Source organism: Urocampus carinirostris, chromosome 4 (assembly GCF_059441175.1).
Source record: "Urocampus carinirostris isolate Australia breed hairy pipefish chromosome 4, RoL_Ucar_1.0, whole genome shotgun sequence".
NCBI classification, from domain to species: Eukaryota; Metazoa; Chordata; class Actinopteri; order Syngnathiformes; family Syngnathidae; genus Urocampus; species Urocampus carinirostris.
Window position 1 is genome coordinate 10800287 of NC_142352.1, and position 24751 is coordinate 10825037.

General features: G+C 42.1%; 1 protein-coding gene across 1 annotated transcript in view; it reads right to left on the minus strand.

The window, feature by feature from the left end:
- Nucleotides 1–7005, minus strand: part of itga11a (integrin, alpha 11a) — a 122985-nt gene extending 115980 nt beyond the window's left edge. The window contains exon 1 of the mRNA XM_088333631.1: nucleotides 6939–7005. Coding sequence (XP_088189757.1) covers nucleotides 6939–6987 — 49 coding nt within the window. The 5' untranslated portion in view covers nucleotides 6988–7005. The remainder of the gene's footprint in view (nucleotides 1–6938) is intronic.
- Nucleotides 7006–24751: the final 17746 nt, after the last annotated feature.

Below are 24751 nucleotides of genomic sequence, written 5' to 3' on the forward strand. Positions count from 1 at the left end.
TGGATCTCACATGTGCAATTTTGCAGCGGAGGGTCGTGTATTTCACACTTAGGCCTTCTTTTTGTGATGTGTTGTATGTAAACGAACCGCCTCTGTGAGCCAGCTCTTGGTAGTGAATGACGGGAGCTGACTCCCCACTAATTAAGAGCTGGTTTCCTTTTTTCTCTTGTGTATGGGTAATATCTATGTTTTTTTTTCCAGGGATGTTATGTTATTAACTTATAATGTGTTGAGTTGTTGTATATTCTATTGTTTTTTTCTGTCTTTTCCAGGGACAAAGTGGTTTACATATATTTAAATGAAATGAAATGAAATGGTCTGCATTTATCTAGCGCTTTTCAAGGCAATGACTTCTCAAAGCGCTTTACAATGTGCTTCACATTTCCCAATAGCGGCCGTGCAGCCATGTAAGGCGCTAACCTGCTTATTGAGGGCATTAGGGGTTCAGTGTCTTACCCGAGGACACTTCAAACCTGCGATCTCTTGATCCCCAGACGAGCGCTCTACCCCCTAAGCTAATTTATTCTTGTACAGACATTCGATTTACGAAAAAAGGTAGATACGAACATATTTTCCGGGATGTTGAAAATATCCGTACATTGCTGTAAGTTAGATTTTGTATTGTGTGCACCTTTTTCCGAGTACAGGACAGTACTGTAGTGCTTCTTTCCGCCACTACCGGCGTGTTGTGGCGCTGTGAGATGTCACCCAGCATCCACCCCTGAAGAAGAAATCCCGCTTCTACTTCCTAATTCGTGTGTAAACATTCTGTACTGTATCTAGCGCGCTAAGAACTTTGACCTTTTTTAGTTGGTTAATATCTCGTGCATCCATTCAATATGGTTGGTGTGAAGTGTAAAGAAGAGGCAAGCCGTTTCTTTTGAAATAAATAGTGGAATAAGAAAGCTTGATGCGGTTGAGCAAATAGTTGGATCGCTTTTTTTCAGCCACATTTCACCACGGGGGAGGAAGTTGCCTAACTCTTGAAGCTCATCTTCCAAAAGTGAGTTAAACTTAATTTTATTTATCTTTATAGAGCCTATTATTTTATTAAATGTTTATTTTCTAATACAAAACAATACAGGTTACTTACATACTTATATAACCCTTAAACTTACAAAATATAGCACTGAGGCAACTTACAAAATAATTCAATTTACGATAGTCCGGAACGTATCTTGTATGGAAGTTGGGCAGCATCTGTATTTCATACTTTATTGGTTGTTGCACTGAAAAAGCAATATTTTTACTTATCATTTTATTTCTCAGAGATTAAAGTTCCTTGGTAAAAAAATGTTCAAAGTTTAAATGAGTTCTAAGTTCCTTGTCGAGTAGAAAAAATAAACGCTATCATAATTAATTGAAATGGATTTCAGACTTTGATGCATTACTGCCCCAAGCTGACGTTTCCATGTGCCTTAAAGAAGTCCTTGGTGAAACCAACTCAAAATCTGTTTTCTAAACCAACAGTTTCATCGTCAATATGTTATGCTTCAGAATGGCCTGCAGATCTGCTTCTGAAGGCCTCTGGGCAAAATTTTGAGCCTAGCAACAAGCAGGCTCAAGGCTGAAATGTGATTGGTTAACCGCTTAAATATGAAAGCACACATCTGGAAGCATCACAACCAAGGGGGAAAGCAATGAAACAAAGCCGACAGACCAGTTGGAATTATTTAATATCGTCCATGGTCACAATATAATAACATTACATGAGCCACATACTTTCCAGGCCAGCAGAGAAGGCCTTGCGGGTCCTCACGGCCCAGCAACGTGATTATCAGGCATATGTTTGACTTCGACAGCCTTTTCTGCTGTTAAGTGGATGTTTACTTCCGGTGCATTCTACTGGCTGATAAACTACAATGAGAACATTATCTATGGTCACTGAACTGCAAAGTTTACACAGTGTCTTCATTGATCCACTCGGTTTTCTGTTTTGATCATTTTCCGTCCAAAACAATATCAAACAACAATAGACAATACTTTGTAGAAAACATATTGGTCAACACGTATTACTGTCAACCTACGCCAATGCAAATAATGTGAGAAACGGCGTATCTGAAACCAGATGTTGCTGACACACAAGGGCCAACTGTGCTCTGGGAGCAGGCTATTAACCCTATGAACCAGAACCAGTTAAAGACTCTCAAGCCCTTTCACCTTGTGGTCTATAATAACACACCCTCCAACCTGAATAACATAAAAGAGCAGTTCAATTTGCTATCAGCACCATCACGACACAAGGAAAACACTAGTGGACTAGGACACGGGCAGAAGTTAGTTACCGTATTTTCCGCACTATAAGGCGCACCGTGTTATAAGGCACACCTTCAATAAATGATATATTTTAAAACTTTTTCCATACATAAGGCGCACCGCATTATAAGGCGCTACAGTAGAGGCTGTAGTTACGTTATGCATCCATTAGATAAAGGGAATGTCAACAAAACAGTCAGATAGGTCAGTCAAACTTTATTAATAGATAGCAAACAAGCTTTCCACAACTCCATTCACTCCCAAAATGAATAAACAGCTGTTTTATTATTTTCTCTGAGGTAAAGCATTTTCGTGACACATCTTTAACATCTTTGAACAACAGCAAGGCATAACATTTTACTTTTCCTCCATTTAGTCAACACGCAAAAAAACGTCTGATACTGTTATGGTAAATGAAACGTTAGTGCAATCGCAATATAGTGACACTCGTAATGTGCAAAAACAATAACAAGTGCAAAACAATAACAATAAAGCAATAACATAATAACTGTAAAATGTAAAACGTAAACAGCTCATCCTCACGCTTCCTCCACTTCCGCACCATCGATTTATTAATGTTAAACTCTCTTGCTGCTGCTTTATTTCCGTGTTCTACTGCGTAACTGATCGCCTCGAGTTTAAACTCTGCGTTTTATGCGTGTCTCTTAATAGGAGCCATTTCAAGGTCTTTATACAAACGCACAAATAAAAGAGAATCGTTGTTTAATATTTCCCAGTATGCACAGCGCACTTCTTCTTCTACGCGAAAAATGGAGTCGGTGGCTGCTTACCGTAAGTTGCGAGACCTGTCGCGGCTCAATATTGATCCATATTATTTTATTTATATCTGTACATTCAAGGAAACTGTGGGGGTCAGATGCATTGTGTATGTGTCTCATTTACATATGTGAATAATTAATAGAAACTATGTAAGCCCCTCCCCCCAGCCCACCCCTAACTGTACAATTTAACCAGGCTCTCTCACACACTTCGATTTATATACACAACCCTGACGAGTGTCTTGTGGCACAATGTGTTTCTTTTCGTGGACATTTCCCCGCCGATTCTGCCGTCTTACTCCATAGGGACAGTGGGGAATCGGGATTCACTCGAGGGTGGGGGAAATTGCGAGAAGGGTGGGGTTGTTTTTGGTCTGTAATGGGAGGGTGGGGCACATGGTGGCGCTGGAGGTCTTTTTCAAGACCTAGGGAGACCCTAAAGATTCAACTATAAAATCTTACCTCATACAGCACAAAGTTTGTGTTTTTTTTAAGGACTTTGTGTATTATTTGACCACTAGAGTGCTAAAAGGCACAAGGACGAATACAAACTATGACAACTCAAAAGCAACCAAATTGCGTTATTTTTCTTTACATGGGGGGTAGACTGCCTTCTCTAGGGCAGGGGGCAGCAATTCAAAATGTTGGAAAGAGCTATCACAGACTAAAAAAACCGCTTTAAAGGACAATGCCATACAAACCAATGCCAGGTGCCGTTGATCGCAAGAGAGGAAGCGATTCAACGGCAAAGTGAAGCCACTAGCGCAGGCAAGTCGGCGTCATTTTCAGCTGACTTGTTTGAATCTTTCTCATTTAATGTTTGGTCCATAGAGGTAAGGCTGCCAAATAACATTGCAACAATTTCAAGCATTTACGAGCCTTTCTTCCAAAATTCAAGCACTTGTCAAACCCCGAAAGCCTTTTCAAGGATTTCAATTACCCTGAAGAAGCCACTAGGGCGGCGCGAAGGAACCAGATGTGGCTTTAGAGCCCCAGGTTGCTGACCCCTGGAAAGAATTTCATAAATGCACGTTTACATAATTCATGTCTCTTTGCCAATTATTAAAATTATCTTTTAACAAATGAAGTTTATTTTACCACTAGGGAGCGTTAGAAAAATACACATTGTCCTTGCTGCTACACTGTGCTCTGTGGCGCTAGTTTTCGTTGGCATTCGACCACACAGTGCCATCTAGTGGTCAAATATTACACACTGGGGCTTTAAGGTTGGTCAACTCAATCAAGCAATAGATCACTGGTTCTCAAATCGTGGGGCAGGGACGGATTTTGTACCAATGTGGAAAAAAGTGCAATTGCACCTCCACTACACTAGGGAGCAGTGGCGCGCTCACTCGCGAGAGGTTTTCCTCTTCCTAGGGGGGGGGGCAAGACCGAAAATAATTGAGAAGCATTTCTCTGAAAATGTCTGGCACTCAATGAGTAAACTAAACGGCAGTGACGTGATGTTTATCTACATGGTGGAATGTGGCGGAAAAGAGTGCCTCGTTGTTTCACGTTTGAATCTCTGCTCCAGCCTTCTTTGTGTGGGGTCTCCGTAGTCCCTTCCCCAAATTTGAGACTCGGACTAGCAACCTGTCCAAAGCCACTTTTCGACATTTCGTTCTGTATACACGTGTACTAGAATGACAATAAAGTAGATCTGAATCTGAATCTGAATCTGAATGTAAGGCGCACCAGATTATAAGGCGCATAGTCAGCTTTAAAAAAAAAAAAACAGATTTTAGGTGCGCCTTATAGTGCGGATAGTATGGTACTTATAATTTAAAATATTGAAGAATCAGAGAAAATACAAGGAAAACAATGGTATGGAAGATGCAAACAAGAATCTACTGGTTTTCCAACCATTAAACATGGTTGCTGAGGGTCAATCAGTAGGGTTTGGGCAATACTAGGAATTTTGGTATCAATCTAAGTAAATACATACTAGTATCGATCAAAACCAATCTGATACTGATACATTTTGTTTGGAAAGGATAATTACGATAAACACATCACAAAGAATTTAGGCACTAATAATATTTCATTTTTTGTTAAATAATTACATTGTAAACTGTACCAATCTGAAAAAGAAATAATGGAAATATTTAAATTACAGCTAGTTCAGAACAAAAGTCAAGAAAATCAAAAAGCAGAAATACAAATACAAATAACTTCCATTGCACAGTATTTTGAAAACAAAGTCAGTAATGCAAAAAAGTGTCAATTGTCTCTCATCAGCTCTGTTGCCATAGTGATAACCGATTCGCAGGTTTTTGTTCAGGACCATGATAACGTTTTTGGTTGCGGCTCATTGCTCACTTTTTTTCATGTGTTTGTGTAAAATGTGTGGTGTTGCCACAGTGGCAGACCACTTTACCACACGGATTACACCGGGCGTTGTTCTTTTCTGTAGTTGAAAAAACAACACGCTGTGCTTCCTGTTTGCCACTGGTCGGGGCTCTCGCAGAAATGGTCCCTCTCTTCTGCCTGGCAGGCAAAATGCAACAGCAGGCCAGGTAGGGGAACGTACTAAAATGGTGACTGTCAGTCAGACATTCATTTAAATGATTGCCGAGAGTGATGGGTCCTACATAGAGAAGCTGCACTTTGAGGAAATCGGTTTTGAAACAAAATATCAATCCCACGACAATAGTATTGATCCGATCCAAGTACTTACTTAGTATCAATAATATCTTTATTACGATCCATCCGCCAACCCGTACCAACCAGAATAAATGCATTTCTTTTCTGTTTGTATATTGGGTTGGTTTATTTTTATATTATATTATTACCTCAGATGCTGTACCATTATTATACACACTGGAATCCAAAATCAGAGTAAAAAAATGAAAAAAATACTAACAGTTAACAGAAAAGGATAGTCAACTTTAAGAGCACAGAGCAGCTATGATCTGGTGTCATGTAAGGTTTCATCAAGGCCTGAGAACTTGCCTCTTCTTGCTGATACTTCAGGTCCTCATTCGATGTTATCTAACGGCATCGGCAAATACTGATCCCCAAATACACAAACACTGGACTGAAACATAAAATCCTTCCTGTTTGATGAATACGTCCAACAAAACACATCCTCCCACCACATCAAGCATCCTCTATCTGTTCACATACTGAAGAAGGTCAGATGGCACTGTTCCAGTCCTTTTTTTTCCCAGAAATTCCAAAAATAAGCAACATTTTTGGAAAGAAATGTCTTTTCTCCAAGGTATGCATTGTAAGATAATGTTTCAGGTAAAATGGTTGCCAATGGAGGGTGGATTTAAGGGAAAAGGGATCATACTTAGTTATGACTAAGTAAGGAAGCCACAATGCTACCAAAAAAGAGAAAAAATCAAAAAAATGTGAAGGCTTTCTGCTTCAAAATCAAACATCCTTCACACTGTTTGTCTTGCTTCGTCTCACTATGACCGCCACAGCGATTTCACTGGTAATTGAACACAGTTCTGGCTGAGAACCAGAACGTCCGCTGTCAATGGAAACTCGACTGTGAGAAGAAGAGCATCAACTTTCTTTGCAAGCACAAACGTCTGCTTCCAATGAAACACAAGGCACATCTGAAAGAGTCAATATGGTCTCGGCAGTTTCTGTGCTCTTCCCTCTTCCAACCGGGTCAAGATGTCAGGGAAGGATGCTATTCATGTTTTCAGCCAATTGATCACAGACGATAGTCAGTATTCCGATAGACATTCCTAAAAATGTGGTTCTTTATTGAGGGGGAGAAAGGAATTACAACTATGAACCACAACTTATTACATTTATATTACATACGATACTATGCAAATGTCAAAATGTAGTTTGAATGTGTCAACCCCATAACAGCCCTATAGATCATCAATGGAAATGAATGAGATTCCAAGAAGCAAGGCCATCAAACAAACTTTCACTCACCAAACAACAGGCTGCAGATCCAGAGCACAAGTAAGTAGTAGTACTCCATGTGTCGGCTACTACAAGCAAGTATGACTGCCGTGAGTGTACTTGAGGTGGACTAAGCCCAAGAAACCCAATGCAAAGCTCTGTTCAAGATCCCCCTCTGATTGACTGCAACTCTTGGTTAAAGCACTGCCTATGTCTGAAAGTGGTAGGAGGGACTGCAGCTGCTGAAGGAGGAGGTCCACATCTGCAGACAAGAGGCAGGAAAAGTCGTTCAACATTTTATGACTACGACCCACGTGAAGTTTTGGGAACGGATTGTGAGTGGATCCTTTTCATTTTTTTTTCGGATTTTGACACCAGAAAATGTTTAGAGGGTAAAATTAAGTGAAGTTGTCAGCTGCAGGCAAACAGATGCTACTTTATAAATCAGGGATCCCCAACAAGTGTGAGGATTAGGAGTGGGCGATACCGGGAATTTTAGTATCTATCAGATCCAAGTAAGTTTAATCTATCTATCTACCCTGGTCATATCGTGTATTGATTTTCTCTGAAATCAATAAGCAACAATTAGAGCTTGTCTACATTAGTGAAGCTGCCATGATTACCGATGTGAATCACCTGTGCCCGCTCCTTTTGTGCCAACTGCCTCTGACTATGATTGGCTCTCTGTCCCTATTCAAACCCACTCCCATCTGTCCCCTTTTGTCAGTCCGTCTGCAAACCTTAGTTAACGCTAGGCAAGCCCTTTTCGACCGTGATCCCCAAAATACACACTGGACTGAAACATAAAATCCTTCCTGTTTGATGAATACATCCAACATAACACACACTCCCACCACAACAAGCATCCTCTATCTCGTCACATACTGAAGAAGGTCAGATGGCACCGTTCCATTCCTTTTTTTTCCCAGAAATTCCAAAAGGGGTGACCGACAGCAAGACAAACACATACACAAAAACAAAGAAAATAAAAAACGGAAAAGGAAGCAAAAAACACACACAAAATATTTTGGACCATGGTCAACCCAAATGCCCCAAAACCCAAACAAGTTAAGCACCTGGGCACCCAAGTCGGTCATTCTTTCGTCCCTCCAGATGAAACGGGACACAAGAAAGCGGCCATGTCACTCTGGTCAGGGTGACACAATACACTCTTTAGACAGCTTTCACTGGTTTACCCCTGCTGCATCATACTGGTGCCCTGCCCATCCCTTCGTCTAAACATCCCACTATCCTTTTACAACACCCCTTCACTCATTCCTATCACCAACAATCCAAGTAAATACTTGGAAGATATATGTAACATCTGGTAGATAATTCTGCTCAATTTGTTTGTTCAAAAATATACAGTTTTAGGGATTATCATTCTTTATTTTCTTTTTATTAACAAAATAAAACATCTATTTTATCTCATTCAAACTCATCTGTTTGTCAACGCATTTCAGCCGGTGTCCAGGGGCGGGGCCAATTGGGCGCCGTGGCAACCGTGACAGAATCTGGCACCACACGGCTGGGACCAATTGGGCGCCATGGCAACCGTGACAGCTAACAACCCGTTTTTAACCACTGACCACGTTCTGATCTCCCGCTCCGGCTATCGACCCGTTTTTGCCCCTGACCACGCTCCAATCTTCCATACCGGCCTATCACTTCCACATCCCACTATCCTTTTACAACACCTCTTCACTCATTCCTATCACCAACAATCCAAGTAAATACTTGGAAGATATATGTAACATCTGGTAGATAATTCTGCTCAATTTGTTTGTTCAAAAATATACAGTTTTAGCGATTATCATTCTTTATTTTCTTTTTATTAACAAAATAAAACATCTATTTTATCTCATTCAAACTCATCTGTAAATACCGATTTGCATGTGTGTGTGTGTGTGTGGGGGGGGGGGGGTTTATTTGTATGTGGCTTATAGACTCTAAAATAGCTGAACCGATTTTCATAAAAATTGACACAGTTGCACTTTAGGCCCCTGGGAGTGTTTTTAGCAGGGTTCGTGTCCAAGCAACCCCAATAAATACCAACAAAATTGCAACAAAAGGTGCATGTTGCCAACGGCTCTTTGACATTCCCAAGTGGTACCCTGGAGCTTTTTAACAAACCTAACAAGATTGCTCGAGTCGAATGCTCGGTTATGCCAAACCCGGCCATTATGCTTGCCTTAAAATGAGAAAAAAATGTCCCTAAAAGGATCAATATTCTGCAATGGGGCAGGCAGGGTTGGGTAGGATTACTTTAATTTGATTACTTTCAATTACTTTTGGATGACTCCAATACCAAAAGCTTACCACGTGTTGTGAGTCATCATTTTATTCATATTTAGTTTCTTTTGTCTTATATTAGCATATTTGGTATTGGAGTAATCCAAAAGTAATTGAAAGTAATCATGTTAAAATAACCCTACCCAACCCTGGGGGCAGGCATCATTGTCTGGCTTTGCCCCCACCAAAAATAGCAGTTAGTTACAGAAAACCTCTTTTTGTAGTTATACGTTTATATTGTATTTTAGTCTGTCTGTAAAGATCTACAAATGCTTAAAGGTCTAGAGGTTAAAGAAAATAAATACAGAAGTAGTACATCAGAGTGAAGAGGCACTTAAGAAAGTTAGAAAACCAGAGAGACTAATGATGCAGTGAAAAACAACCTCGTGCAATGTTCCCTCTAATTTTTCAAGGGTCTGAGCGTTCACACAAAGTCGGTGAGCAACGCTTGAAACAACAGTGAGCCACCATAATCCCAAGTGTGGCAAGATAATTCATTATCAAACATGTCCAAAACTTGACATCAAGTTACATTTTGCTGAGTTTCCGGCAATGCAAAATTATTTTTGTCTTTTGAATAAATTGACTTATGTACTATTGTAAAGGTTGTACGGCCTACAAACGTCGTTTGTTCTTACAATTCTTTCACAAGATATCCATTTGTTTTTGTTTCCTGATATATTTTGTCGCATAATATTACAATTTTTGGGGGCTTATTTAGTCGGTTGTAAGATACAGAACTGTACTTAATCACATTTTTAGTGGAAGTACAATGTTGGCAACAAGATTGACTTGATATAATTAGAAATTATTTGAATGCAACACAAACTTTTTCTTCTTTTTTCTGTGTTTTTTTTTCTACTTTTTTTTAAATCTCTCATTGTGTTTATTTTTTCCGAGCTGTTACTTTTTTCTTTTTGTTCTCTATTTACTTTTTTCCTACATTTCTTTCTTTTCTTTTTTTCTGGCTTTTTTTCTACATTTTTCTTTTTTCTCTTCCTTTTGTTTCTTTTTTTCTCAGCTTTTCACTACTTTTTCAGTTTGGTATTTTTTTCTTTTTTGTTCTATTCCCCCCTCCGTTTAAGTCACGTTGTGCATAATTTCACATAATATTTGGTCATGTTGGGATTAAAGAAGCAAAAACAACCCGTCTAGGACCCGAAAGAGCCAGTTCCTTTTAGTGAGCCGAGCCGAAGAAGCCGGTTCTCGACAAACTCTACTAACTTTACTCAACTTCGTTCTACTTCGACTCGACTTCAAAATAGCGCATTTAGGACGCAACGTCAGGGGAACCCGTGTATTTTTACCTTCTTGCACTGTAACTTTGAATTAAGTCGCTTCCTAATTAGTAATTTTGAGCCCTCATTTTGCTAGATTTTCTTGTGCGCTGAGAATGTGCGAGCAGTGCGCAATTGCGCACGCGTGCAGTTTAGAGGGAACACTGACCACGTGCGGTTAAAAAAACGGACTGGTTGAGATTAGGGTTGGGCAATACCGGGAATTTTAATATTAATTGATCAAAGTCAATACAAGGGAGTATTGATCTATACCAATCCAATCCAATCCCGAATTTTTTTGTTTGGAAATTTCATGATATAATTGAACCTTTCCCCTAGAGTCGGTATATAATTACGACAAACCCAGGACAGAGATTTTAGGCACGAATTATTTTCCTTTTTTTATTAAATAACTGTAATTCAAACTTTGACAGTATAAAAGAAAAATAAACACACTGTATTTTTACCACAACTGCTTCAAAACAAAAGCCAAAAGAGTAAAATAAAAAACTAGAAATCTAAGGATAATACAAATATAACAATGTCAACTACCTTACATTGCAAAGTCTTTTGAAATAAAGCCAGAAAGTGCGAATAGTGTAAACAATACAACCTAAAGCGGTTGTACAATTGTACAAACAATGGATTTACAGGTTTTTGTTCAGAAACAGAAACATGTGTACAGCTTACTATGTCATGATTGATCATTGCACTCACCTATACCCTGCTAGTTGCCTGGTTTGGCGGAAGTCTGATTGATTCCCCTCCTATTTATACCCAGTACTCCCGTCACTCCTTGTCACTCCGTCAGCAAACCTCTGCATGTGCAAGGCAAGCACTTTGTCTGTGGCTCCCGTCAGTCCCATCTTCATCCGTTTCCTACTCGTCTGTTCCTAATTTACCATTTGTCTCCGGCTATCGACCCATTTTGTCCATTTGAAAACGCTCTTGTCACGAACCAGGACAGGAAACAGGAATGAGAACCCAATCGCGTAACGTGACTCACAATTTATTGGGGAGAGGAGGAATGCGCGCTAGGGTGGTCCTTAATGGGGGTCGAAATTTTTTTTTTTTGAAATATTGGGCTCTGACCCCCCGCATATGTTCTTATATCGATAAAAACACACTGTGTGCAATTTTGAACAATTTGGATAATATTTAGAGGTAGCTCAACGACTTTGAAATTTCCCAAAATGGTAAAATTTTGGCAATTTTCGAGAAAAAACGGAAATTTTAACCCTATGTGTACGGCGTTTTAGAACATCCAATTTCAGTCCATTGCTTATAATTGTAACACAAGAAAAGTTACAAGTAACTTTGTACACTAGGTCTGATATAATGTGCGAAAAATCCTTATTTTTCATACCAAAATTTCAGAGGCCTTGAGCGACCTCTAAATATCCTTTGATTTTGATGAAACTTTGCCTAATTACGTTTTGTATATATTGGAACATATTCAAGGGGTCAGAGCATGAAATTTTAAAAGTCGAAAAATAAGGACCACCCTAATGCGCGCACACTTGATCCGGAGATCGATGGTCGCGGAAGTAGAGTGAAATCAGAACTAAGGTCAAAATCACACAGATCGGGCCGAAAATAAAACGGGCCAAAACGGAGATTCACAGGACTTGGCATATCACACAGAGTCTAGCAGGAGTTTCGCAGACACTCTGACAACAAACGGCTCAAAGGACAGCGTTTAAGTACTCCCAGGGAGCAATCTGTCAACGCGTTTCAGCCGGTGTCCACGGGCGGGTCCAATTGGGCGCCGTGCAACCTTGACAGAATCTGGCGCCACACGGCTGGGACCAATTGGGCACCATGGCAACCGTGACAGCTCTGATCTCCCGCTCCGGCTAACAACCCGTTTTTGACCACTGACTACGTTCTGATCTCCCGCTCCGGCTATCGACCCGTTTTTGCCCCTGACCACGCTCCAATCTTCCGTACCGGCCTATCACCTCCGCATTCTGATCTTGCTCCGTGAGCGTTTTTCACGTGTTTGTATGAATTTGCCGCAATAGCAGAATACTTTACCACACGAAGGACACCAGGAATTGTCCACACCGCGTTGCACTTCCTGTTTGTCTCTGTCAGCTTCTGATAAAAATGTTCGCACAGATTTGTCCTTCTCTCCTGCCTTGTAGGCAAGATGCAGCAGCAGGCCAGGTAGGAAGATTTTCCAAAAGTGTGCCAGTCAGTCAGTCACACAAACAGGCATAAACTCTAGAGTGGCCTTTGCGATCTTCTTAAAGAAGTGGCGCTTTGAGGAAATTAGTGAAGGGGCGAAGTATCGCACCCAAGCCAGTAGTATTGATCCCATCCAAGTGCTTGCTTAGCAACGATACTATTGATATTTGGATCAATTCGCCCATGCCTAAAATTAAGTGTCGTATCAGCTGCAAGCGGACAGATGCTACCCTATTTATCAAGGATCCCCAACAGCAGGAGTCCCCAAACTTTTTCCTGTGAGGGCCACATAACTTTTCCCTTCTTTGATGAGGGGCCGGGGTCAGTTTGTAACAGAAAAAGTGTGATGATTGCAGGAGTGCCTAAATGTAAAAATTTATTGTACATCTCACCTGCAAAATATAGATGGTAAATGTCAGTCTCACACGACACCATTTACTTGTTGACATCAAGAGTAATTTATTGAACAAGTCTCATTAAATCACGTGAGGTCCCGTGAGACTTGCCCCAAACACCCTTCTCTGACCTGTGAGACTATGTCATCTAGTGGTGATATACTGGTACTTCACTTTTTCTGCTTTACAAAACAACACCAAAATCCCAAAATATAACATTTTAACTAGTCAGTGACCCTTGTTACGCCGTATAAAATAGTTGCTAACTAATAGTTAATAATGAAAATAGTTCATAACTAAGGAACATTTTATTGCAAAACTTTATTATTAAATACAAATACACAAATATGAAAAAAAAAATCAAAATGCTTTCTGGTATTGTTCAAGGGGCCGGACCAAATGTGGAGGCGGGCCGCATCCGGCCCGCGGGCCGTAGTTTGGGGACCACTGCCCAACAGCATGAGAGATCATTTAACAGCAACGATCTAACTTCAAGTTACAGAACCATTGCATCATACACACAATCTGTGAAATATGGGAAGATCTAAGGTGAGTCATTTTAATATTTAAAAAACGATATCAAATATGTGTGGAAGATACTTGAAATTCAGAAAACTGGAGCTTCATACCCCCAATCCACCGTGGTTGCTTGAAACGTACAAATCTAGACATGAGATTGTGCAACAGCTGCAGCCAAACACTCCATATACACACATCATTTCACACACCGTGTTTTGACTTTTCATGTTTATGAAGTTTGTTATCTGAGTCATCTACAACCCAGCTGTGAGTAACGGATGCACTGGATATCATAGAAATGGAGAAACCCTACGTCGTAAGACGTTTTCACTTCAACTCGGTATAATTGTAATTCAGGATATCTTTAACCTCGTGTATCCGGTATCCGGTATCGATCCCGTCTGTCTCGTCCTGTCCGGTATCTTGCTCCAGTCTCCAGTATCCGGTATTGATCCCATCTGTCTCGTCCTGTCCAGTAACTTACTTCAGTCTCTCCAATCTTAAGCCTTGATTTAAAAACTTCCATTGAGGTTGCAGATCTTATCTCCGGAGGCAGGGCATTCCATAGTACCGGGGCCCGGATGGAGAACGCTCTCAAGCCTGCAGACTTCTTGGCTCTCGAGGTTACAAGTAGACCGGCATTTTCCGAGCGCAGACTCCGTGCAGGAACATAGGGGGAAATCAAATCGGAGAGATAAGAGGGTGCAAGTCCATGCAAACATTTATATGTTAATAAGAGAACATTAAATTCACATCTTAAGTGGACTGGGAGCCAGTGCAAGTTGGCCAATACAGGAGTAATATGCTCAAACTTTTTGGTCTTAGTCAAAAATATAGCTGCTGCATTCTGAACCGGCTGCAAACTTTTGATGCTAGAAAATGCAGTCAGCAGTTCAAATGAAGTGTAAACACAATTGATCCCATTTGAAAGTTTGTAATTCACTAACAGCATTACTATTGTGCTGGTTAAAATGGTCAGACAGGCGATCCCGGTACAAAAGTGTCCAATCCAATTGCTCGCTTAGTATCGATATTATCGATATTTGGATGATTTTTACACTTAATTCTTTATGAAAACATGAGCTGAGGCTGCTCTACTTACCATATAGCGTGTATGTATGTATCGTGCCTAGATGTTTTTAATGAATTGTGAGATTGCATGAAATCGTTATAAAGGACTTTATTGTTTTATAAGGGTGGTGCTGCTTTAATTTGTTTTAGATTGTGAGCAATTGTAAATAGCCAAGGGAGAGGAGCTGTAATTTATCATCTGCTGAACTCAATATGCTCAATTTCTTTTGCAAACATTGTTTTTTTGACTGCATCATGATTGCATTGTCACTGGAAGAAAAAAATAAAATGAAAGAATGAAATGAGAATGTCTTGTCTCGTCAGTGAGTCTTTCTGTTTCCGGCAGGTCATTGTTTCCACTGTTGCTACCGATACCCAACCTGGAGTATATCACAGTTTTTTTTTTTTTTTCTGTTTTCTTTGGAGAAGCATGCAGTATACTGTGCAGTCCTGGGGTGAACATTGTTGCTTGCAATTGAATTATGTTTAACATTTAGAAAGGGAATGCATAGGGCGGCAGTAGCTCAGGAGGTAGAGCGCTCGTCTTGGGATCAAGGGATCCCAGTTCGAATCCCGGCTCGTCCGTGTTACATGTCGAAGTGTCCTTGGGTAAGACACTGTACCCCTAATACCCCCAATAAGCAGATTCGCGCCTTACATGGCTGCAAGGCCGCTATTGGGAAATGTGGAGCACATTGTAAAGCGCTTTGGGAAGTCATTGACTTGAAAAGCGCTATATAAAATGCATATCATTTCATTTCATAGTTGTGAAGCTTAAAGTTTAGTAGACCCTCAAAAAAGGGGAGAAGAGGTCAATGGATTTTGAACTTGCAAGGAAAACAGGGGAGAGAGAAATCAACTTCAGATCATAAATTACAACCTTTTCTAAAGGCCCTCCCCTGAGCTATTTATTTTTATCAAATCCCCTCTTGTGTGGAGTTTGCATGTTCTCCCTGTGCTTGCGTGGGTTTCCTCCAGGCACTCCGGTATTCTCCCATGTTCTAAAAACATGCATTTCAGGTTAATTGGCCGGTCCAAATTGTCCCTAAGTTGTCAAGAACCGGAATCGGTTAAGGACCCAAACGCATGACGTTTCTCACACAAGCCTTTTATTTTACGGCAAATTGGGAGTCATGCACGTTAGGCAGCAGTCTGCCGTGAAATGATAGGAAGCCAGAGGCCGACAAGATCAATACCAATTTCCCTAATAGATATCGGACATATTGGGTCGATACCGGACAGGACGGGACAGGCAGGATTGATAATGAAACAGGATATCCAAAATTAACAGAACGAACTAGACGGGAACGAAAACTGGAGAGAATAATAAACAGGAAAAAATAGACAGGAATGAACCTGAAAACCGCTTTTAAACTGGACAACAATAAACAGGATCAATACCGGACAGAGAATACCAACAGGAAACAAGACCGAGTCAAAACCCATGTCTTGCTGGGCAGAGGTTCATTGACAGACTGACAAAGGAAGAACGAGAGCACTGAGCTTAAATAGACGGAAAGCCGATTTGTCAATGAGCCGCAGCTGGCGCCACACGGGCGGGGCCGATTGGGCGCCATGGCAACCGTGACATAAGTGTGAATGAGCGAGTGAGTTGTCTGTCCCTGCCCACTGCCCGGAGATAGCTGGGATGGGCTCTAGCACCCCCGCAACCCTACTGAGGATAAGCTGTGCGTATAATAGATGGATGGATGGAAAGTCTGCCCTAAAGGTTGTGGATATCAAAGAACAGCAACACTATTGGCTGAAAGTGACAAACATGTAAACAGGGCATAATAGTCTAAATAACAATCAACGGTGAGAAATAACAGTCAAGGAAATGAACAACAGGGAGCCAAAATCACGATAAAAACAATAGATAAATTAACAGTGATAAGAAAAACTAACATGATAAATTAAGCTATAAGGAAAACTAAAAACATGAAACTTGTCACAGTTGCCATGGCGCCCAATTGGTCCCGCCCATGTGGCGCCAGCTGCGTCTCGTTGACCGATTGGCTTTCCGTCTATTTAAGCTCAGTGCTCTCACTCTTCCTTTGTCAGTCCGTCAACGAACCTCTGCACCGCAAGACGCGGGTTTTCACTAGGTCCTGTTACCTGTTGATATTTCCTGTCCGGTATTGTTCCTTTTTATTTTGTCTTGTTTAATATCGGTTTCCAGTTTCATTCACGTCTAGTTTACCCTGTTTAATTTCAATATCCTGATTTGATATCAGTCCTGTCCGTCCCATTGGTTAGTATCGGTTTCCAGTTTCGTTCCCGTCTAGTTTATCCTGTTACATTTCGATATCCTGTTTTGATATCAATCCTCCCTGTCCCGTTGTTTAGCATCGGTTTCCAGTTTCGTTCCCGTCTAGTTTGTCCTGTTTATTTTTGCTATCCTGTTTTGATATTAATCCTGTCTGTCCCGTCCTGTCCGGTATCGACTCCATCTGTCCGATATCTGCTCGGGCAATTGGTATCGATCTCGTCAGCCTCTGACTTCCTATCATTCCACGCCAGATTGCTGCCTAACATTAATGACTCCCCATTTCCCATAAAATAAAAGGTTTGTGTGAGAACCGTCACGCATTTGGGTCCTGATCCTGTTCCGGTTCATGACAGAAACTAATGAAATTCATTTTAATCCTTGTTACAAAAGTTTGCCTTGGCCCAAAAAAGTTTGAGGAACACTGTTATAATGTATATTATTGTGCACCAAAAACCTAAGACTTGAACAAACTCCATGGAAAGATTGTCCTTTGTTACACTTTCCCCTCGTATAAAATTGTAGAGGGTCATTCTCTCATGAATCGGGAACAGATTGTTAACATGAATATATTTTCAGGGTCGCTGAAATTTCCAAAGATTTGAGTGACTCAAGTGAACCTATCAGTACATCAGTGTTAAGCCAGCATTCGCTCACCGCTAATGTTAAGCTCTCGCTCTCTCTCAAATGATCATCATGTTCCAACCACAAAGTAATCAGAGTATTAATGGTGGAACACAATCGTGGGCTTTGTGTGTTACCTCATAGCTTTGCAGTTAGACCATCCAGTCCTAACTATCAGAGAGAATAATGAGCCTACTTAGGTAATAATGTATCCTCTGTGTATATTATTTACCCTGAAGTCAATTTGTGCTCAAGTTATATATTGTCATGTCTTGGAGCGAATTCTTGGAGTTAAATTGAATGTTTGAAAAAGGTTTATTAAACAGTTACTGTTGTTCGGAAACCCCGAGTTATATTCGGAACACTTTTACAGCAAACCTTTTCTATTAGTGTCTTTCTGATTACTATCATCCGCAAGCAAAGAGAGGGTAGTGATAATTTTGTTGTGTTCATCTGGTTGTTTGTCTGTTTGTCTGTTTGTGTATGTGTGTCTGTCCACCCAATAAAAGGGGATAGTAGTTTAGATATGGCCACCGTTTTTCACGGGCAGTCAGGTAGGTTGGAATAGAATAGAATAGAATAGAACAGAATATACCATTATTGTCATTGTTACAAAATGGGTTAACATACGAAATTGGGCATGGCACTCCAGTTTCACATATTCACAGTGAGGATAAAAGAAACCAAGAAGATAAAGGAACAGAGAACTTAAGGTTATAAAAACAATGAGGATAAGGTTCTAGTGGCAGCACGGCGGAGCAGTGGTTAGCGCTTGTGCGGCACAGTTTAAGTCATGGGAACCTGTCGTGGGTTCAAATCCAGCTCCAGACTTCCTGTGCGGAGTTTGTATGTTCTCCCCGTGCTTGCGTGGGTTTCTTCCTGGGACTCCGTTTTCCTCCCACGTTCCAAAAACATGCAATTCAGGTGAATTGGCCGGTCCAAATTGTCCATAAGTGTGAATGAGCGAATGAGTTGTCTGTCCCTGTGTGCCCCTGCAATTGGCTGGCAACCAGTTCAGGGTGTCCCCACTGCCCGGAGATGGCTGGGATGGGCTCCAGCCCACCGCGACCCTAATGAGGATAAGCGGTACGGCTAATGAGATGAGATGAGATGAGATGAGGTTATAGTTATAATTTACACAATATTTGAAATGTCGGCATGTAGGATGTTACATACAGTTGGTATCGTAATGCAGTTTGGTATCGTACGGGTTGTGCAATATGCATTTGGTGCAAAAATAGTCAACATAGTGCAAAAAATAGTCAACATTGTGCAAGGTGAGCAGTAAACAAGACACATAGACATGAGTACCATTTTACGTTCATATGTGGTAGTGGGAGTTACCCTAGATGTGAAAAATGCCACCCGTAAAAGCTGACTCAGCACGTTTGGTTTTGTTGACTTAGCATTTCTCCCTACTGAGACATTGTCAGAACCAAAACAGGAGGAGGACCCAGATGCGTAACGTTTTCACACAAGCTTTATTTTACTGGAATGGGGCAGTCATGCGCATGAACATAAACACAAGTGATTCGACGATTGCTGGGCGGAAGAAGTAATACAGAAGTCCGGCGTGGAAAAACAGGAAGCCAGAGGCAGATAAGATCGATACCAGATACAGGAGCAGATACCGGACAGACGGGGTCGATACCGGACAGGACTGTACAGACAGGATCGATACCAGATACACGAGCAGATACCGCACGGATGGGGTCGATACCGGACAGGGCGGGACAGACAGGATCGATACCAGATACACGAGCAGATACCGGACAGACAGGATCGATACCGGACGGGACGGGACAGACAGGATCGATACCAGATGCTGGAGACTGGTGCAGGATATCGGACAGGATGAGCCAGGCGGAATCAATACCGGATACCGGCGACTGTAGCAAGATATCAGACAGGACGAGACAGATGGGATCGATACCAGACACTGGAGACTGGAGTCAGACATCTAGCAAGACGATATAGACGGGATCGATACCAGACACTGGGGACCGGAGTCATATATCAAACAGGACGAGATAGACGGGATCAATACCGGACAGGATTCACAAGCAGGATACCGGAAAGAGTCTAAACACACGCTGCCCTTCCTCTTTCTAACAATAAACTCGTGGTTAACGCGATGCATTTGGGTCCTGATTCCATTCTGGTAGTGACAGACCCCCTAAACCTGCTTTGAAATAGCCACGTAATGAAAGCTATCGAAGAAAATATTTGCACCAAACTGTATAAGCAGTGAACCGATCTTTTTATTCCTGGCTTGTGCATTCTTGAAAGTTTTCAAAGAAACACTCAGGTGAGACACTCGATATCCATTTTGTCTCTGGCCTTCAAACCAATTGAAGATCTCTTTTTCCATTTCTCGGTACTGTCCGAGACATTTTATTTTTTTTCTCCTAGCATGGTGTATGACAAAAATAATTTTGCAGGTAGAATGACCAAAATTCGGCTCACATTTACTGTAGATTTCGTGCTCAACTTTACGCCATTGATTTCTCATTTGGTTTGTTGTACCTGAGTAAGCCACGCCCACTCCCCAAGCGCTGCCCACAAATTGCTACCGGTGACACACAAGGAAATATATGCATAGGCCGTCCACCTGATTTCAGTATTTCATTTTATAGTTGTAAATTCTGATTATATGCGAGAACATAGGGAGACTATCTCCATGGGGAGGAATTCCTACTCTGTGCTTGAGACTCCGCCGACACAACAGATGATTTAACTGTCGAATGGAGAGTTGGATCTTACTATGTGAGTGATGTAGGTCTGTTCATTATGAAATTAGGTCTGCAAATTATAAATAGCATAGTACTGCAGCATGTAGAAATAAGAGAATAGTTAGAAATAAAATTTAATGACACGTTAGAGTACTCATAACAATGGAAAGTAGTCATGTCAAGTCAAGTCATTTTTATTTGTCTAGCCCTTAATCACAAAGAGTCTCAAAGGGCTTCACAGGTTATTACACAGACTATTTTTTCAGACTATTATTACACTATCCCCTGATCTGGAACCAACATGAGGGCAAGGAAAAACTCAAAAACCTCAACATGAGGAAAATGAAGATACCTTGAGAAGAGAACGCACATGTGGCATCCCCCTTTCAGGATTACCAGACAGCAAAGGATGTTGCAATCACAAATAATATAAAGATATTGTCCAAGAAAAGTATAGGTTATTCATATGCTATAGAGTAGAAGTGTGTTTTAAGCTTAGATTTAAACATTTCCTCTGAGGTTGCAGATCGGATCTCAGGGGGAAGAGCATTCCACAACACCGGTGCCCGGATGGAGAACGCTCTCGAACCAGCGGAACACTTCTAGGCTCTTGGGATCACCAGACGAACGAAGGCTTCGGACCGGAACATAGGGGGAAATCAGATCTGAAAGATATGAGGGAGCAAGTCCATGTATGATTTTCTATAATACTAAGAGAACCTTGAAATCACATCTTAGGCTAACAGGGAGCCAATGCAGGTTAGCTAAAATCGGCGTGATGTGATCGGACTTTTTTGTTCTAGTTAATAGCCTCGCTGCAGCATTTTGTACCAGCTGAAGACTCTTGATTCTGGACTTCGGGAGACCGGAGAGTAGTGCATTACAGTAATCGAGACGGGAGGTAACAAACGCGTGAATTATAATCTCCGCATCCGACTGAGACAGTATAGGACGAATTTTAGCAATGTTGCGAAGATGGAAGAAAGCGGTTCTAGTAATTTTCTTCACATGTGTTTGAAAGTACAGGTCGGGGTCAAATATGACACCTACATTTTTAACTACAGTAATTATGTTCAGGAACAAGTTCCTTTGATACTCCTAACACTGCTACGGGGGTTCTGAGTTTTATTTTCCTTCAAAGGATTCTAAACAACCTCAAACTAGATGCGGAACTGAAATCGATACGAAAAGCAAACTTACTTCACCTTTCAAGACTCACTGCAACACCAAAGCAGAACTGCAAGCTATTACCTTGATCGCCCAGGATTATCTGTTTGAGCGTGATATAAACCGTCTCCTCAGGCGAGAACGGTAGCTTTATCCAGACACAAGACGAGTCCTTAGGGATGAAAGGCAAAGGAGCGGTGTGCTAATCCCCATCAGAGTTCAGAGAGGGTGCGGGCCTTAAATTGAGACTCGGCATCTATTCCTTATCAAAATATTGTCACGTCTGAGACTGTCAAGTATTTTGTCAGAAGTTTTGACTGATCAATTCAACACTTGGGAACATAGAACTCATATAACAGAGAAACATTTCTATGTTGCGCTTCAGTTAGCGACGGTTTACCGCTTCGCGGAAGGTTATTGTTAGGAAATCATCTTAAAACGTATCGTTTACCAAATTGTTCGAATTAGTTATCTGACTCCATTAACCAAACCCCACCTATCAATGCATTCTCGTTTATTTTTGTGAAAAGACAGACAAGAGACCGGCATTTCCACACAGGGCCAGATTTATTTTTTAAAGTATTTAACTAAGTGATTTCCATCGAATTAGCCGAATTAGTCGAATTATTGTCGCTCGAGTCTTCGTTGAGCCTTTTCTCTCGGTTGAGAAGAAACACCACCTAACAATGCATGCTCATTTCTTTTTGTGAAAAGATGGACAAGAGACAAAAGACGGACAAGACGGGGGAGGATTTATTTTTTTAAAGTATCTAACTAAGTGAATTCCATCGAATTAGACGAATTATTGTTGCTCAAGTCTTCGTCGAGCCTTTTCTCTCGTTTGTCCCTCTCGTTCTCCGATCTTCTCCGATCTTCTCTCGACCCATGTCTCTCCCAAGCTGGCATGCCGGCTCCTCCCATGGGCGGGCCAGGAACGCCCATGTGGGCTCCACCTTGTTGCCTCGATGTCTGGAATGGTCAAAACATCCCAGAGCTTTGTTCTCCAAATGTCGCCTGCCATCTGCATCAGAGTTCTGTTATCAAAATTTCCCAGCCAAAACACCACCCGAAGCCCACTCAGTGAATATCTTTTGCATTCAATGTAATTTGTATATGATCGTACAAAATCCCTTATAGTCAAATGTATAAAATCCTTCATTATCATGCAATTTGTTCTGCATTTTGATTGGCTAACCAGTGGAAGATGCTTTCTATTGCCAACAGAGTTGGAACTCTTCACCCGCTAAACCTGCTCATGTCACGGGGATTACCAGAACAGAGCAGGGGACCTCAGAGCGTTCGTTACAAGTCTTTTATTTGGGGAAAGAGTAAGGGTTAGCGGGAAACACGATGACCGTCGAACTCAGCAGCAACGTCGTGAAGACAACTTCGGACGACGTAGCCAATCGTAGCGTGGACGGAAGCAGGTTGAGTTTACCGGGACTGAAGAGAAGATCGTAGCTTGGGACGGAAGCAGGTCGGATCGGAGGCAGGCAGGCAGAATCAGGTAAACAAGGCACAGGTAATCGGGAGCGTCATACGGGGTACAGATGTGAATCCTCCGACAAGGAGTTCTCCGCGTAACGCGTTTAAAAGGGGAGCATTGACCAATCAGGAAGCACATTCCAGCGCGCCACATGATTACCCCAGGTGACTCCACTTGGGTAATCATGACAGAACCCCCCCCTCAAGGAACGGCTCCAGAAGTTCCCCAGGAAAAAAAATAAAAATAATTTTAACCCAAGACACGTCACAGGGAAACACAGGCAGATCAGGACAGGCAGAATCAGACAGGACAGGCAGAATCAGAAGAGTCCAGACTCAGGGGGGTCGGATTCAGAAGAGTCCAGACTCAGGGGGGTCGGATTCAGAAGAGTCCAGACTCAGGGGGGTCGGATTCAGAAGAGTCCAGACTCAGGGGGGACGGATTCAGAAGAGTCCAGACTCAGGGGGGACGGATTCAGAAGAGTCCAGACTCAGGGGGGTCAGATTCAGAAGAGTCCAGACTCAGGGGGGTCAGATTCAGAAGAGTCCAGACTCAGGGGGGTCAGATTCAGAAGAGTCCAGACTCCGGGGAGCGGAAAGGGAACAGACAAGACAGGAGAGGAAAGACGGGACAAAATCAGTACAGGCAGACTCAGGGCAGGCATGGGAGTCGAACAGGCAGGCATGGGAGTCGAACAGGCAGGCATGGGAGTCGAACAGGCAGGCATGGGAGTCGAACAGGCAGGCTTGGGAGTCGAACAGGCAGGCTTGGGAGTCGAACAGGCAGGCTTGGGAGTCGAACAGGCAGGCTTGGGAGTCGAACAGGCAGGCTTGGGAGTCGAACAGGCAGGCTTGGGAGTCGAACAGGCAGGCATGGGAGTCATTGCGCAGTCATACGGCCGGAGGTGCCTCAGCCAATTTCGCCATGTCGGAAAGGACTTGCCGAACTGCGCATTCTGAAGGGGAATTGCGCTGCTGATTCAGGCTTTGATAGTGGTCAGGGGGCAAATGTACGAACGCGGGGTCCATTCTGGTCGGAGGATTCTGTCACGGGGATTACCAGAACAGAGCAGGGGACCTCAGAGCGTTCGTTACAAGTCTTTTATTTGGGGAAAGAGTAAGGGTTAGCGGGAAACACGATGACCGTCGAACTCAGCAGCAACGTCGTGAAGACAACTTCGGACGACGTAGCCAATCGTAGCGTGGACGGAAGCAGGTTGAGTTTACCGGGACTGAAGAGAAGATCGTAGCTTGGGACGGAAGCAGGTCGGATCGGAGGCAGGCAGGCAGAATCAGGTAAACAAGGCACAGGTAATCGGGAGCGTCATACGGGGTACAGATGTGAATCCTCCGACAAGGAGTTCTCCGCGTAACGCGTTTAAAAGGGGAGCATTGACCAATCAGGAAGCACATTCCAGCGCGCCACATGATTACCCCAGGTGACTCCACTTGGGTAATCATGACAGCTCACGAGCCATATGAAGGTCTTTGGCCTTCTTTAGTGGATCACTGGCAGTTTTTAAAACATGTTTAATGACAGAATCAGAAGATAAATTCAGTTTTCCATAACGGCGACATGATGGCTTCAAAGTAGGTTGTGAAGTGAGTGGGGCGGCAGTAACTAAGGAGGTAAAAGTGCTCGTCTTGGCATCGAGAGGTCGCAGGTTCCATTTCCGGCCCTTGGGTAAGACACTGATTCCCCAATGCCACCGATGAGCAGATAGTTGCCTTGCATAGTTTGGTTTTTGTTTTAGTTTGAACAATTTTTATTGACACTTTTAACAGCAATTAAACATATTCACAATTTCATTATATAATTTTCTAA